Here is a 16,752-nt window from a genome sequence, read left to right on the forward strand (position 1 = left end):
AGACACCTTATCTTGAAGAAAGATATAATGACGGCCAAAAATACTAGTGTAGATGTCATTGTTCTGGATCACTTAGAATCTGCGAAATAAGAGGCGATGGGTATTTCCCAGATCAGTGAGGAATGTAGGTGTGTTGTTGATCAGATAGGTTTTTGTTTCATGAAAAATTGGAAGACCACACTGATAATCTTATCCCAGTCTCGATTTGCCTGATTGCCCATGAGAGTCAAAGGAACATATCAGATCTCGGCTCGCAATTTCTACCTCATCATCGAAACGAATAAACAAGGAACGAATATAAGAACTGCGGATTGGAGAAGTGAACGTCTCCGAGGCCTGTACGCGAGATTCATGTTTTTGGCATAGAAATGCGATAGCTTGGTTGACAGCGACAAAGCTAGGGTCACAGTCTATAGGCTGTATATGTGACCGTGGGGATGATGGAGATATAAGTCTTATTCGCCAACGCGGAGGTCTACAATGATGTGGCAGGGAGATTATTAGGCTGTTAGAACTAATTCGTAAAGGGATCAAAGGAGGCTTAGAAGCGGCTAGAGTTAACAGGCAGTCGTGGAGCAGTCGATCTTCGACCTGCAGTCCGGGCAACGGATAATTCGACGCCGCGCAGCAAAGTAGTTCCTACAGTCTAAGCACGATGTATCATAAGTTTGCCTTGCTTAACAAGCTGCGCAGCAAAGAGCAGGCGAAGTGACTGGAAGCGGAAGATGGCAGCGTTGACAAGGACGCGTTTTAGATAGACGAACATTGCGACCGCAAGTAACACAAGAGCGATACGTTAACATAGCGATGCAGCACTAAAGAGATACAAGATATCTCAAAGTGGGCCGTAGATAAACGCGCTGGTGGCAGTATAGCCCTAAGCGTACGATTAAAAGATGCAGCAAGAAATAGAAGCGAAGCAATCAAAGTGGGACAGCATGCAGATACCATGCAGATATAGATGGCGAACCCTAAAGCCTAGATACACCAGACTCAAAAAGGAAATGCAAGGAACGAATCACGAGGGTGCGTGGCGGAACGAACCGTATATAGTTAAGCCACTTCTTTTTTCCAGTCTCGCACACGTACATCCACGTTGACTGGGGGACGCGCGCTGACGCACGCTGTAAGCCCTGAAACGACGATGTGGAAGTTCTGGAAGTTCAGGTAAAAGGGCGCAGAGATATTTATTGACACGGCAACTATCTTGTGGATTTGTGGTGCGAAAAATATGAAAACACATCCCAACCCAAAAATGCGAACTAGTACCTCTTTGAGCGGCTCCAGTAATCAGATTCCATATAAGACGGATTTCCTTCCATATCGGACGGCTCGCGCACATACTTATCTAGAGTGGCTTGAAATAAATCGTATGTGAAATTGGGAATCGACTTCATCAGTTCTGAAGTAATTACCGGCGTGGGTCCGTTTCGGAGATTCGGCAGATTAGCAACTAGCATTTCGATCGCCAGTTGCCTCAGCTCCTGGTAATTGGCTCGTGTCGAATACAGTTCCTCGACGGTGTCTGCAAAGGACTCTCTTTCGGGAGAACTCATGAATGACGCGCAGAAATGCACTGCTGCTTTGCTTTTTAGGTCGTCGATCATGAAGTAGTCCGCTTCGCCATACATGCGCACGTGGAAGTAACATGGATGACAGTCGGCTAATGAATCCACGATTGGCTCTGCAAGGCCCCCTTTATCCCCTTCCTTGCTTGCGTATTCTGGGTGAAATTCGTCAATTGAAGCTGGGTTCTCATTCATCTGTAGCCCAGGTACAAGGGTCTCTGGTGTGTTCTCCAGGGTTCTCGTAACTGTTTCAGTGAAGTGCTCATCTAAATGCGCCTCAACTTCATCAGTGACATCATTTTCTGGTTGGTGCTCCCACGACGGCTCTTCTGCGGGCCACCTATCCATCACGGGTACGTCTCCACCATCAGCCTGTGTGGTTTCTGAGGTTTTCGTAGGGGATGGAGCGGTGTAATTTCCTGTATATAGGAATTCCAGCATTTTCTCAATGAGGATTGGGTCTTTCTCGGTTAGGCGAATCGGATGTTCGGTTTCCTGCAAGACATCGTCGCTTATCAGTGTAGGTCCAATAGTAGTTAACAGACAGAACTTGTAACACCTTAAACCCGCTATAGCAAGCTTTTTGGAAGTACTTTGATCTGGGACAAACAACAAGCTTATGGGCCGAGAGAATCTTATCCTTGCAAATAATGGTCAAATCGCTGTAATCCGAATTGAGATGCAAGCTACGCCATGTTAGTGAACTGGCATTAATTGTACTAATGCTGGGGTAGATGAGCTGGATATTTCTCACCTCGCAATGAGCCCGAGAATGGTCTCTTGATCCTCCCTATCGTGTGCCTCTGGTGGTGGAGGGTTGGATTCCTCGGGGTAAACGTCGCTATACTCAAACGTGGAGTAACAAGAGGACTTGTTCTTTTTCTTTTTCATGGTTAGGCGTAATGGAAGAAGCGAAAATGTAATCAGAGCTGGCAGATCATAAACCCGGATCGGCGGGCCAAAATAAGTAGGTTGTTCTGGGGACCGTTGATTTTGCTCCATATTCAGAGAATGAGATTTTGACGCATTGCTGCCTAACCCCGCTTCCTTTTCAGCTCGCCATTAATGCGGTACGTCAGATCCAACACGAAGGGCATACTGGCGGAACCCAATCAAAAGAAGACATGAAAGAAGTGCGTAGCAAAAGCATGCAAGCAATGAACGTGAGCGTACAACAAATAAGCAGGAAGTATGAAGCACGGACACTAGGGTTAGAGAGCCAGCTGTTAGGGTTATGGAGGAAAGAGCCAGTAGGCCAGTATAAAAAACGCCAACACTAACCCAAGATGATGAATTCTTGAAAAGCAATCAGAAGAGGGCGTGGAATACGAAGAAATGAGAAAGTAGCGAATCAGAACCGAGCAGTGGATCAGACTAGCGAATTAGAAGCCATAATTTGGCTAACAACAGCAAAAAAAATAAAGTTTTTGGAACAGGGGTATTCCCGCGGGCGGAGAATCCCTTCCTCTCATTTCGTTCGTTTCAGGGCATTAGAACTGGTGACGCGCGCTGCGCACGCTGTGGCCCTGAAACGACCTCCTCCACATCAGGCGTAGGCCATAGTTTGGGACCCCCAGGTCTGAAACAGAAATTATTCAACCCACCCTACGAGCATCACAGTGTATTTTAACGGTTTCATTAAATCCGGTTCTAAAAAGAACTGGCAGAAACTTAGTCATCAACGAGGGGACCGAAGTAAGTTACCTCGCTAACATTGTTAATGGACCTGACCGCTGTATATTGGGAGTGAGGAAGCAGGATACCGTGTTCCGAGATGTATTGTGCCCATGATGTAATCCGGATCTGCTGTGTAACCCGACCTACTGTGTAACCTGATCTGCTGTACAGTCTCAATTGTCAGATCGGCCGCGTAGCTACCAATCGATATAAGCAGGTGGCATCAAAGCAAACAGATACGATACATGGCTGTGAAACAACAATTATAATGAAATACATAAATTTCACTAATGCCAGTGGAACAAGCGTATATTAGATTTTCCAATAGTTTATAATCGGGATACTCCATGCTGTACGGAGTAGGTTGTAACGTTATCACCTAAAGGTCAGGTCACGTTTGGGTGGGGCCAATAGTCTGGAAAAAAAAAGAGAATCTAGGAAATACCGTACCAGGCTCCCGTAACGGACATGTAAAAATACTCACCTTCTTAATTACGGTCCACTCTTCCAAAGGCATAAATTGCGGGCTTTCAGTACAACCACCGTTAGAGGTGATTCAAAATTCTCTCTTTCCCTGTTCAGATTGATTCTTTTCAGATTGTTGATATTTAAAGTAAGGGCCATGGAGTCTTCAAGCAATTTAGCGACGTGGCCTCTTTCCCAGCCTTCACAAGAGGTGAAACAACTTATATACCGTTTCTTCGCTCTGGTAGACACCAATCCGCCAGATGTTGGACAGATCCTTGTCGATGAGATCTTTACCCAGGACGCTGTGTTAATAACGTCGACCTCTACGTTCAGAGGCGCTAGTGGTAAGACAACTCCTGAGCCTTTTGCCTTCATTTCTCGATTTTGTCCGCTAAAACCCGCGTCTAGAGATAAGTCACTGCAGAGACGGCGCGGGAGAGACGGTGAAAGCTAGACAGCATTCAATCTTGAAAAGCTACGTGAACGACGCAAATGGTACAGATATGGTCTTATTCGGCAACTTGAAGATGGAGACATTGGATGGATCAATCACAAACCTGGAGTTCGTCGTTCGGATAAAAATCGAAGAACAGGAGTCGGGCCCCAGAATATGCAAGTATCAAATTCTCAGGCCAGCTTCACAAGTCCCTCAGTCAATCTGGGAAGCTGACTGAGCTCTACGCCCATACTTTGTCATATGGCCTGATGGATGCTCTTGGGGCTTTCTTTTTGTATATAGAGAGAAGCTGCCTCGAAGATGCCCAGCTTCTGCGCATACCACGACAATCAACACGTTCTCCACTCAGCTGCCGATACTCACAATAAAACCCTTTTTGACACGTATAGTCTCTTACTCCAATGACACTCAAGCGCAATACCCTGATCCAAGATGGAACAGCTGGAAAAGATGCTGGCGCTTGTGGAGGGCATTATCATAAGCGCCACATCCCACAGCTTACTGTTCGGAGCCGGCGAATTACGACCAAAGCTGCGAGTGAAAGTTGGTGAGGCGTTGAGTAAAATATCAGCCTTGTTCAGCCGACCTATGAACAGGGAATAGGTGAGACTCACAGTTTTTCGGGGGCTAAAGATAGTGGAGGCTGTCATGGACTTTGCGGAAACATCACAGAGGTTTCAAAGCTGAGCCCAATAAAGGCAACAATTCAACGAAAAACGGCTCGAGGGATATGGCTGAGCTACGACAGGCCTCGGCAAGGCGTTAATTTCGCTTAGGATGCACTTGGGCTGTACGTGGCACCCGCCTTCAAGAATATACATAAATGCGGAATTGTATATGTCGGTCGCTAAGGGTCAGGGTGAATGAAGTCATCATCATCATCAACTGTATTGTATTATTCAGTAACGAATCCTTGTCGACCGTTGATGACCGATTGCACTGAAGCGCTGATGAGGTGCGATGGGTGCAAGGGTATTCTTCCAGAGGGAGAGATATAATAGCGTCCAATATTTTATTACGTGGGGCCCTCAACATCGCGCAACCAGCCCAATTGATGATCAGCGATGGACGAGGCTGCGGCGGGGCTGAGAAAGAAAATCTCAGTTTGTGCTCCCGACTGGTCAAGGCAATTCCAAGACACCCTGGAAGCGACTCCCTGTTTCTGCATACTCCGCCAATCCTAAGATAAATGTGACTTCCAGCTGCCACCCTTTGCGGAAATTCCCCATTACTAGCGCGGATGGGTAAATGAAATGGTGTATCATTGGACTTTCCCTTCCCTCTCAAAATCACCATGCTACGAACCAGACGCTTCCAAAGCAGAAAGTTGTGACCAGATATCATAGATCTTTCTCCACCTTCAGCTGATACCACCGCCAAGCAGTGTCGAGATATGGAGCGGTAACTTAGCGCATCTTTCTTTTTGAAAAATCAACCTTCTCAATAAAAATAACTTCCGCTTGGTCTCACCCTCGCCTGATAGAATTACTAGCCCAAACTGTTCTTGGGTTTGAGACAGGCTGGCATATATTCCAGGGCGAATAAGCAATATGGGCCCCCGCTTTGACTTACCTCAATAGCCCCTTTTTGTCCCCTTCGGCCCCCCCACTTGATCACTCCTTGCTTGACCTGCATTGGTAATCATGTGTGCCCAGGGAAGGATATGCAATCGTCTTTACTTTTTCCCGTAAGTGGATCGAAGTCTGGAGATCACTCAGGAAATACAAGGTTGCGTACGGAGTACTCCGTATGCAAAACAATTTCTGAACTCTATCGCCCTGAAGTTGAGTTGAAATGAAACTATATAAACTGCTGTGCAAGTTCAGCTACAGATTGTACTGCATGTTGACTTGTTTACTTTTTAGACAGCCTTATGACTATGAGCCGCATGTGCGTGATGCCTAGGACCATTGGATTAAAATGGCGTGGCTCAAAATGGTTTGTCCTTTTGACCATCTCAATCGCGGTATTTTCTGGTTCGTATGGATACCTGATAATCTACCAAGTGCTAAGAGGAATAGAAACATTCCTTTATGGCTTTCTGGCCCCCATACTCGACTATATGCTCCGCATCCGCCTACATGTTGAGCCCTCTCGAACCCAAGATGTCATTTCCAAAGTTCTTGCCCTTCATGGAGCTCTTGCTGCCATATGTAGCCCCATTATAGGGTATTTTGCAGAATGTACCTCAGACCGCAAGACCCCGCTGTTGTTGTCCCTTGCTTTCTGTATTATCGGCACTTATATGATTGCTGCTGCCACTTCAACACCGATCCTGTACCTAGGTCGGGCAATGCAAGGAATTGCAGGCTCTACTGTGTGGATTATCGGTTTTGCAACCGTTACTGAGACCGTTAGCTCAGACAACATAGGGACGGCGATAGGATTTACGTTCTCTCTGGCCAGTGCAGGAACTATCTGCGGTCCGGCACTCTCTGGGTTGCTTTTTGAGACCGTGGGGTACTGGAAGACATGGTCGGTGCCGCTCTCGATCCTAATTATAGACTTAGCTGCGCGCGTTGTGATGATCGACAATCGATCTGAAACTTCCGTACCAAGTCGCAGCGAAGATATTGCAAACTCTGCAACTCCTTTGTGCGCACGAAAACATGAGGAGAGTTCATCAGGTGATAGCTTCTGGCGTGATATAGTGTGCAATCACCGTGTCCTGATCAATCTATTCTTGATGGTCACAGGTACCACGATTTTGAACAGCTTTCATTCGACACTTCCTCAACATGTCCAGCAGACGTTTGGATGGGGCCCAAGCACTGCTGGCTTCCTATTTGCAGGCCTTGTTGCCCCCGGTGTTATTGTTGGACCCATCGCTGGTTGGGCCCGTGATAAGTACGGGGGCCAACCTGTTCTGACCATCGCCTCTATTCTCCAGGCAATGTCCTTCTTCTCTCTTGGTATAGCCGGGAGCGATTTCTCTCCCTATGTGAGTGCCCAAATCGGAGGAAAAACCATTTATGTTTCTTCCATTCTCGCTACTGGCCTCTTGCGGCCATTTGCTGTTAACATCGCAGCAGCCGAATTGGCCGGTAAGTTCAACCCCATTTTAGGACATGAACATCACGAAACTGAGCATATCTTATAGCTGCTGGCAGAGCAACGCAAGAAAGGGCACAAAGCAATGCTGGGTCAAAAGGATCCCTGCTGCGTGTGTTCGCCATGATGGACACTGCTGCTTCCGTGGGGATGGCCATTGGGCCAATGCTAGGTGGTCTTTTAACAAAGTCACTTGGTTATAAGTATATGAGTTGGACATGCAGTAAGTCATCCAAAATCGCAGGAATTCCTTTACTCATGCTCCTAGGTCTTCTGTATTGTAGTATTGCTGTGGTTTCCAAGCTTTTCTTGTGATCTCAGGATACCGACGAGGATAGGTCTTCTAAGGAACGTGTCATGGTCTGTAAGATTCTGGAGGATGGAAGTAGAAGCATAATCTGTCAAAAATAAGACGTTACATTTACACGTGCCTCGTAATTGGAGTACTCAAATTACATTTCGTGATATTATTCTACGTGACTTCAGGTAGTCCAGCAAATGATACTATGAGAGTCTTACGAAAAATCTCTTGATGTCTAATATTATCGAGGCAAGCTGACTTAGCAGGATAATAATGATCTTGGGCACATATGCAGCGAGGTAGAAGCAAGCGGGATCAATTAGAGGCGACCAGGTCGATTGATTAAAGAACAAACGAATGCCATGCGGCAGGCTGAATTACTTTTTATATGATAAGGAAAAAAAGAGGATCGACAGACGTAATGCCTACCAAGTTACTGAACAAAACACTACGAAGCGTTACAGCCGTTCTCGAAATCGGCTTGACCAATATACACTGAATAACTCTTCCCTGGACCCACCGCCAGGACTTTAGCTCGGATAAAATATTCAGCAAGCCGCATTAAAAAAATGATGGGTAAGAGGAGAATGGTTCTTTAAAGACCTGTATTCTGCTATGTGTGGGTACATTCTATTCTTTGAACGTTTATCAGTAAACTTCACGGTCTCTGTACTATAAGGCGTCATAATCTAGATGGCAGAATACTGCGGCCCTCACTTTGATACGGCTTGCTCAATAAACTCACTGCGCCAAAGCCTTGGCGGCGGGGCCAGGAAGAGTTACTCAGTGCGTATCGGTCAAGCCGATTTCGAGAATGACTAAGCCGTCGCTCGGCAGAGTAAAAGACCAACAGCACCTGTTGCAGAAAGAGTCTCAGCTACGCCAAACCATCTGCGCCATAATTTGAGATTAAAGTAAGGACAAGCTGCTGCTGAACCCAAATCTAGAATCTTCACGACGAATAAGGTTAGATCTACCGAGAGACGAATAGCTATGACACATTGTTTATGAGAGCCAATTCTCCCAGCGAGCTGATACATTTACAGTGCAAGCAAGAATGCGGCTTAAGTAGTTTAAGCGAGCTAATCCGAAAAGATAGGTTGAATTGTAGTGAAAAAAATATGGAAAGGGGGAATGACGTGAGGACAGGTGAGGTGATCCCTGCTTATATGAGTAGAAATCGGGAGGGGATGTGGAAAGCGCACGATTCTCGCAGTGTCAAGAGTTCCCTCGTACAGTACAAATAGAGAAGCTTGCGAAGAATGAAACTGAAATATTCCAACATTGTCCCACTTTCCTTGACATCAATACCGACGCAGTATGGAGGAGTCCAAATGCCCTGCGTCTTGCACTCAGTCAAGCCTGTTCTGATAATCTCCCTTTCTCGGCGAACTTCCGCAAAGTGACACCAAAATGGCGAAGGAGATCGTTTGCGGCGTCTTGATCCATTACCCGATCGGAGATGGTCATGGTGATAGACAGCAAACCATCATGAGGCACAGCTAAGACATTAGCTGTGCTTGATGGGAGATTCGGGAGGCTGAAAACAGAAGGCTTATGTTTCACTCCACCAAAGACACAAGGAGGTGTTGCATCAAAGGTCAGAACCCGCACAAAGCTGCCTAGAGGTGTCTCTGCCGGCCATGAGGTGCATTCCCGAACAATCTCTTTGTATCCCAGATTCTCAGCCTGCATCAAAGCTATATGCTGTTCCTGTACTTGACACAAAACGTCTTGCAGGCTTGGAGACTCGGAGAAGCGAACACGCACTGGAATGATGTTGCCGCAGGGTCCAATGATTCGTTCTTCATTTGGGAGACCTAGATTCCGCGCATGGCTGACTTGCCCGAATACGACATCCTTAACGTCACTATTCGATGTGATACGCTGCATCAGCGTAATTCCCCATGCTGCCTTTACCACTGTGGCCAGTGTTATGCCAGGTGGAGGGGCAAATAAAAGTAGATTCTCTGTTGCTGTTATTAGCAGCGGTTTTCCAGAAGCTTGGTGGCCATTGCTAGTCAGTAAATCGCCCGTGTGCTGTTTCTGGAAGTCCTTTAAGCTTGTCATTGAGACATCTGATAAAGTGGATCTCCAAAGGCGATATGCGCTATCTCTTGGGCTTGTGGCAATGGACTGCAAATGCTCAGAGAATTGAGGGGTAGGAGGTAATGGTTTTCCATCATATGCAGTTGATAGGTCTTGACAGAGAACCGATAGTGAAAGTGGGTCAAAATATGCATGGGGTAGGCGTAGTACAAGAAAGCACGATGAGACTTTCAATGTTACTAGCAACGGTTGAAAGCCAACGGTGCCATCGGTCGGACAGGGCATTGTAATAGAGTCATTCGCGCAGAACTCGTCTAGGTCCCGGACATCATTGTGCTGCTCAAATCGGATCTGGACTGAACGGGCAATTATCTGCATCAGACCCGCACGGCTGTGCCTGACAAACCCAGTCCGTAGCATCGAGTGGGCTCCCACAACTGCCTGCAAGGCGTCTAGCAGACGTGCTTGGTCAACTGCAGGGGACAGTGGAATACAAATGTAGCGATTGTAGAAGCTGGCCATGGTCATTTGTTGGAATTCATTTGCAGGAAGTATGCCGACCAAATTTTCCGATATTCCCATAGAGAGACTGCTTCGGACGTCGCGGTACTTTTTCGAAGTCTCAAGCAAAAAGTGGTCATGGTCCTTGCACATGCTTCTCTTGCTGAGAACTACGTCGGTTTCCAGTTGGTCAGCTAGACCAGATAATGTCGGCTGGGAAAAGATATCCGGGACATTTAACTGTATCCCTTCTTGTCTTGCTAAAACTGCCAGGCGCATCGCTGTGATTGAATCCCCACCCAGTGCAAAAAAGTTGCTGTTCATTCGTACTCTCCTCTGATCTAGACCCAGAATATCAGCAACAAGTTGTAGGAAGTGCCGCTGCCTATCTGTTTGGGGAGCATGGTTGTCATCGTTCTCTCGAAGGCCTCGGTTATATTTCTGGAATTTTGACGGCGTCCACTTCATAACATGGTCCCGAAGGAGTCGCCGATTCAACTTCCCGGTCAACGTGAGAGGAAATTCAGCGATAGGAATATATACTGACGGAGTCATGTACGGCGGCAGCGTTTCTTGCAACATTGTAGCGACATCCATGCTATCGTGAAAGAAAGCCTCATTTGGGTCCTCAATGATCGTCAAGTCGTCCATGATAGGACCAGTCCAGGCCTCAATTGAGACAGGGCGAATGAACGCCATGAGAAGGGAGCGCTCCTCTACCTTGACAACCTCAACAACTGAATCAAGGATCTTGGACGATGAATTGAGTTGAGATTCAACTTCACCGAGATCAAGTCGTTGACCACTCAACTTCACCTGAAGATCCTTTCGTCCGTGAAGACGAAGGGATCCTTCGGAGGAGTAGGAGACCAAGTCCCCTGTCTTGTAGAGCCTTCCCGGAGAAAGCGGAGCCCGGAACTCACAGAGCCATGATGGACTCCTGATGAAGGATGCTTCAGTCTTCACTGGATCTTTGAGATAGCCCATTCCAACAATCGGGCCTTCTAGAAGCAACTCCCCCACAGTACCCAGGGGCACAAGTTTGGTGTGATCACTTCGATCGACGATCCAACATACGGCGCCAAAGCCTCTTCCAATCTGCCCGATATCGGAATTTTGCCGTAACGGTCCCTGTGCATTAGAGAAGACGGAGCATTCAGCGGGACCGTAGCCGTTTATAAGATTCAAGTGGTTGGCCCACTCTCGAACAATATGCGCCGTTATCGGCTCACCACCAGAACACAATGTTCTGAGGGTTGGGATCTGCAGAGGGTCCATCAAACTGATCACCGAAGGTGTGAGGAAAGCCCAGTTTACTCTGAGATCCCGAGCGGCCTTGGCTGGATCCGTCTTCCGGTCACGGTCACTAGGGACGCAGAGACATGCGCCTGCGAGCAAAGAAAACAAAGTTTCACCAACGCTCGCATCAAAAGCGTAAGAAGAAAATTGGTAGACTCGGGAATCAGTGCCGATAAGCATGCGCTTACAGCAAAGTCGCGCGCTGCTGCTGATGGCACTGTGATGCACCACTATGCCTTTCGGCTGTCCAGTAGTACCAGAGGTAAAGACAACAAATGCTGGGTCTTTGGGAGAAACCGAAGATGGTGGTAGTGGCTTTTCTGTGCCACCGTGCCTGCCAGTGAGGGGTCCAATAACTACAACCCGTGGATGAACTTGACTACTGGTATCGGCACAAGCTTCAGAGGAGACAATCACTTCTGCCTGGACTTCGGAGCAGATTGCTTTGAGGCGCTGCATTGGGTAGGTTGGTTCGAGCATCACCAGTGCGGCGCCAGATTTGAGAATACCAAGTAAGGCAATGGTCGCCCATCCTGACTTTTCGGATAAGAGGGGCACAAAGGTGCCGCTTTTGACACCAGCCTCACGCAGACGAGATGCAAAATGGGAAGCAAGATCTTCAACTTCGCCAAATGTCAACGTGATGTCATGTGCTTCCACTGCTATCCTCTCTGGGTGCGTTTGGCATTGAATCTGTATGAGATCATGAATGCAGGCATCTGTCGTTTCTGGAATGAGACTGTTCCAGTTCTGGAGCACCACTTTGTCACTCGAGGTCATCCAATCAAGCTCAATAAGCCGAAGACCGCCTGCGTGTCGGATCTGTTGACAGATATGATCCATTTGGCGAAGCATGCGTCTTACGGTATCGGCCATGACCCGACTCTCATCAAAAGATGCCTGGAGGTGAATTGAGTCCTTTTCGAGGTTGCAAACAAGCAATAGCGGATATCCGGTGAAGTTTGTGATATTTGAGAATGTATTCCGTTCTGAAAAAAGCCTATAATGGGCCGGGTAGTCGGGCTGCACAAGCAATAGGTTCTGGAAGCCACAGGCAACAGCGGACTCGGGTCCTGTTTGACGAATGCGCTGCAAACCAATCTGCTCATGCGGAATCATGCGACTGAATTGGTCTTGTATCTTTTCTAGCGCGCCATTGACTGCCAAATTGAAGTCTAGAGTCACTCGGACAGGATTGGTGGCAAGAGTTGGGCCACTGACGCGATCGATCTCTGGCATTGATGCATTACGCCCTGTGACTGTCGAACCAAAAATAACATCGTCACACCCTGTTTCTTGACGCAGAACTAAAGCCCAACTGAGTCTCAACATTGAGGCAGTGGTGAATTCAGTATTGGACAGCGGGTCCCAGTCAATGGTGTGTTCCAACACGTTTTTCGTGCCATCCTCATTGCCACGTTCCGCCGACAGAGCCGGAAAGTGCTCGGCCTTAAGGCCAATATGCTCATGACGCCAGAAATCTGCGCTATACTGCTCAATAACTTCGTGAACATACTTGACGAATGTATTGAACGGTCGAGGTTCAAGTATTTGGCCGCTGTAGGCTTGCTCAACCTGCTCCAGGATGATATGGAGCGACCAATCATCAAACAATGCATGATGAATATCAAGTATGAAGGAGAAACGAGAGGCTTCGGAACTTTGAGAGCTCTGTAGGATGATACAACGCAACAGCTGCCCTGCCTGGATAGTGGGCCTTTCAGGCTCGTCATTTGCAACCGTCTGCCATGGAAGAGTTCCGCGCAAAACCACCTGGTATGCGCCATTTGATGTCTCTACGATCCGAGTTCGAAGTATTGGATTCATCAGCCAAACCGATTCCCAGGCAGCTTGAAACCGCGGAAGGTCGATATCGGTTGGTAACCTCCATGAGTAGCGACCAATGTATGCGCCTGTGGACTGGGTGGACAGTGCGACAATCCCTTCCTGTATGGGAGTACACGGATACAAATCCTCAACTTGCTCTGGCGGTAAACCCAAGTGCATCAGTACTGAGGTAAGGATCGAGGAATCATCCTTGACTAGCGAAAATGGGGGTAAAGAAGACTTTTGTTCGAGTTCGGAATGAGGGATTTCTCTCAGCATGGATGCCATACGCGACAATGTTGGGAACTTGAAAATATCAACAACACGGAGATGGTACCCTTTCCTGCGAAGCAGTGCAACTAGTTTGATTGCTGTGATGGAGTTCCCACCTCGTCGAAAGAAATTGTCATGTAGCTGGAACTCCCCGGAAAGGCTTTCTAGGGCTTCACGCCACAAATTTCGGAGCAGGCTTATGTGGCCGGCCGTGTGAGAGGCGTGGGTCAAGTCCGTGTCGGCATTATCATCTCGCAGGTAGAACAAGTCACCTTGATGATTCTTTATAAGTTCCTGATACATCTCACGAAGCCGAAAGCGATCGATCTTGCCAGATTTGCTTAGAGGCAACTTTGGAAGGAAAGCAAACTTCACTGGTACCATGTGTTGTGGTATACACAAGCTTAAGTGAGCAACGAGATCAGTGATGATTTTCTGTGCTTCAGCTGGCTGTACTAGCCCCGCCTGATGGCCATTTTCAAATGATGATCTTAAGCCGAGGAATGAAAGCAACTGAATTGGACGTGGCGTTGCAATGACAGCAGCGTTCTGGATTTTCCATTCGCGTGCACCTTTCCATGACAAAATTTGGTGCTCGATTTCTGTTGGCTCTAGCCGCTGGCCATTGAACTTGATCTGATCGTCCTTCCGACCGATATATTCGATCGATCCGTCCAGGTTATAGCGGCCTAGATCTCCCGTTCGATAGTACCTTTGATCGATGGAAGGTTCGCCGGACTTGACACGCAGCTGCCACGTCGCCCTGTCCAGGAAATGGTGGGCAGTTCGCTCACTTCCAGACAAGTATCCACGAGCCAACCCTGCTCCTTGTATGACAATCTCTCCAGCTGCCCCGATGGGTAACAGTCTCTCGGTAGTCTCTATATCGACTATCCAAATGGCGGACCCACAACCGAGTCCAATGTTCCGGGGCGAACTTTTAGGACTAACAGAAGATGCGAGGCTCACTATTCCAGCACTCTCACTAACACCATAAGCGTTCACGAGGCGCACTCTATCGGCCCAGGTGCTAATGATATTTTGGCTCAAAGGCTCACCTCCAAGGATCAAGGTATCCAGCTGTATTTCATCCGGAGAAAGGGTACTAGCAATAGATGGGGTCAAGCTGGCGCAATTGACCCTGAAGCGAGAAATGAAGCCAGCAAGGCTGTCGACACGCTCTGACTCAGACGGGACATAGATACAGCCACCGAACAGAAGTGTCGTGAAAACGTCTCGATTGCTCACATCGAATGTGTAGGAGGCAAACTGCAGCATCTTGGTTTGGGGCCCTAGGGAAAGCGCACGGCCATTCGCTTGTGCCTTACTGAAGAAAGCACCATGTTCAGTCACAATTCCCTTCGGCTCCCCAGTACTTCCTGATGTAAAGACAGCGTACATCGCGCTGCTTGGGTTGCATGCACGAGCCGTAATCGCTTGATTCACGTCGCATCCGAAGTTCGATACCCAAGATGAATCAATAATGACAGCATATTGGTTCAAGCTTTCCATTAGCGGCGCGAGTTCAGATGAGCAAAGCGCGATTCTCGAGGCTGTAGCGTCACAGATACTCTTGTTCCTTCGCAATGGATATGAAGGGTCCAGAAAGACATAAGCTCCTCCGGCCTTCAAAACACCGAGGGCCGCCACGGTGGCCCATCTGGATTTGTGGTAGCAAAGGGAAACGAACAGATCCGGTCCAACTCCCAGTTGAAGTAGCCTGGATCCCACAATGCTGGAATACCGATCGAGTTCAAGATACGTAATTTGCCCTTCCCAGTCTATAATTGCAGGTTGATTCGGTTGCTGAGAGCATTTTCGAGAAATCTCTTCATGGACACACTTCGGTATCGCCTCCCATTGCGTGGCCCTGATGTTCCATGACTGGATGCATTCAAAATCCTCATCGCTGCAAACCTCCAATTCACCGACGGCTTGGTCGGGTTTCGTGATAATTTCACGCATAACTTTCTCCATTGTGCCTGATATCCTGGAGATATGTACCCCAAGTGAATTGGCTTTCGGTCCCTTAGCTGTGATGCATAATGAGCCATTCTCTGCAATCCACAACAATAAGATGATGTCCAACTATAGGGAAGATCCAGGTTAGTAAGTTGTATTGAGCAGGCCTATGCCGGGAATATGCTTTTACAACCCGGAGATCAGGTATCATTTCCCGCAGATTGCTCTTACCTCTGTAAAATCTGTGAGCTGACCTTTCTCGTGTGACGGCCATTCTGCACCCACAGCACCTTCCTTATCACACCAGTAGACCAGGCTTCTCAACCCTTGATCTCTCATGCGCTGAAGAGGGTTCACATTTGACATAAATTGATTTTCCCCGGTGCTTTTCAATCCTAATCTTTTTGCCTGAACCAGAAGTTCACTGGCCGTGGTCGAACGAGGGATATGAAATTCATAGAATTCCTCGCAGTACATCCTTCCATCGTTTTGAGTATTGGAATATGCAAACAGAAAAGAGACGTCATCAGAAGGAGTGAATTGTCGAAGAACAATCGCCCAAGCAGCCTTAATAATCGACGGTGGCTTAGGCCAGTCGTGTTTCGACCAGGCCATTGTAGTTGTAAGTCTGCCAAGTTGCAACCGAGTGACAGTGTTCTCTTCTGGAAATTTCTGCAGGACTGCCATATTTATGGCTGCATGTGTCCTGATTTTGATCGGCGGATGAAAGAATATAGCCCGGCCTTTATCGCAAGCAGATTTATGGTAAATTGATAATCGAGCAACGGTTGAATCGAGAATCCTTCAGATTTTGAGATACCACACACATTTATAGATCTAAATCATCTATACATTCTATACAATACTATTAAGCTAAGCCTGGAAACGTAACCTGAGCAGGTAGTCTGATTGGGTCCCATGGCGACCTAGATGAGGCCATGAGATATTGGCATGCTTTCGCAGACTTCTATGACTGCATTTTAAAAGCGGCCAGGAAGAAAGATTCTCGTAGCGGTGTGCACGATATTTGCATAGCAGTGCATAGGAGTGCAGGTTTGTGTAACAGTAAGCCAGGACACCTGCAATTATAGTAATGTTACGTGACAGTATTATAAATAATGCAAAACCGCGTGCATTAGCGGAGTCTTTTAATTGGATCATCAGAGCAAAAGAAAATCATCGACATCTATCAATAAATAGTAAAATCCATTTTTATCATCATGCAAGGTCAATACAGATGGAATGCATGAGATGAGCAGCTCTATGGAGCATCTTTTGTCAGGCTGTTGGCGGCATTGAATGTGATCGATACTTCAAAT

At 47.4% G+C, this 16,752-nt stretch overlaps 3 protein-coding genes across 3 annotated transcripts; 1 reads left to right on the forward strand and 2 right to left on the reverse strand.

Moving 5' to 3' along the window:
- Nucleotides 1–1,262: 1,262 nt before the first annotated feature.
- Nucleotides 1,263–2,459, reverse strand: PENARI_c039G01644 (BTB/POZ domain-containing protein; the record flags this gene model as incomplete). The annotated part of the gene is made up of 4 exons (XM_022637020.1): nucleotides 1,263–1,269; nucleotides 1,345–2,063; nucleotides 2,179–2,254; nucleotides 2,323–2,459. The coding sequence occupies 4 exons, from the start codon at nucleotides 2,457–2,459 to the stop codon at nucleotides 1,263–1,265; spliced, it is 939 nt and encodes a 312-aa protein (XP_022483101.1).
- Nucleotides 2,460–6,105: 3,646 nt separating this feature from the next.
- PENARI_c039G10264 (uncharacterized protein) lies at nucleotides 6,106–7,536 on the forward strand (the record flags this gene model as incomplete). The annotated part of the gene is made up of 3 exons (XM_022637048.1): nucleotides 6,106–6,136; nucleotides 6,192–7,214; nucleotides 7,271–7,536. 3 exons carry the CDS (start codon nucleotides 6,106–6,108, stop codon nucleotides 7,534–7,536), a joined length of 1,320 nt encoding a protein of 439 aa, XP_022483116.1.
- A 1,342-nt stretch (nucleotides 7,537–8,878) lies between these two features.
- Nucleotides 8,879–15,799, reverse strand: PENARI_c039G06800 (uncharacterized protein; the record flags this gene model as incomplete). Its single annotated transcript, XM_022637036.1, has 2 exons — nucleotides 8,879–15,559; nucleotides 15,665–15,799. The coding sequence occupies 2 exons, from the start codon at nucleotides 15,797–15,799 to the stop codon at nucleotides 8,879–8,881; spliced, it is 6,816 nt and encodes a 2,271-aa protein (XP_022483112.1).
- Between the last annotated feature and the right edge of the window lie 953 nt (nucleotides 15,800–16,752).

This window comes from Penicillium arizonense (assembly GCF_001773325.1).
Source record: "Penicillium arizonense strain CBS 141311 chromosome Unknown PENARI_contig039, whole genome shotgun sequence".
Lineage (NCBI taxonomy): Eukaryota > Fungi > Ascomycota > Eurotiomycetes > Eurotiales > Aspergillaceae > Penicillium > Penicillium arizonense.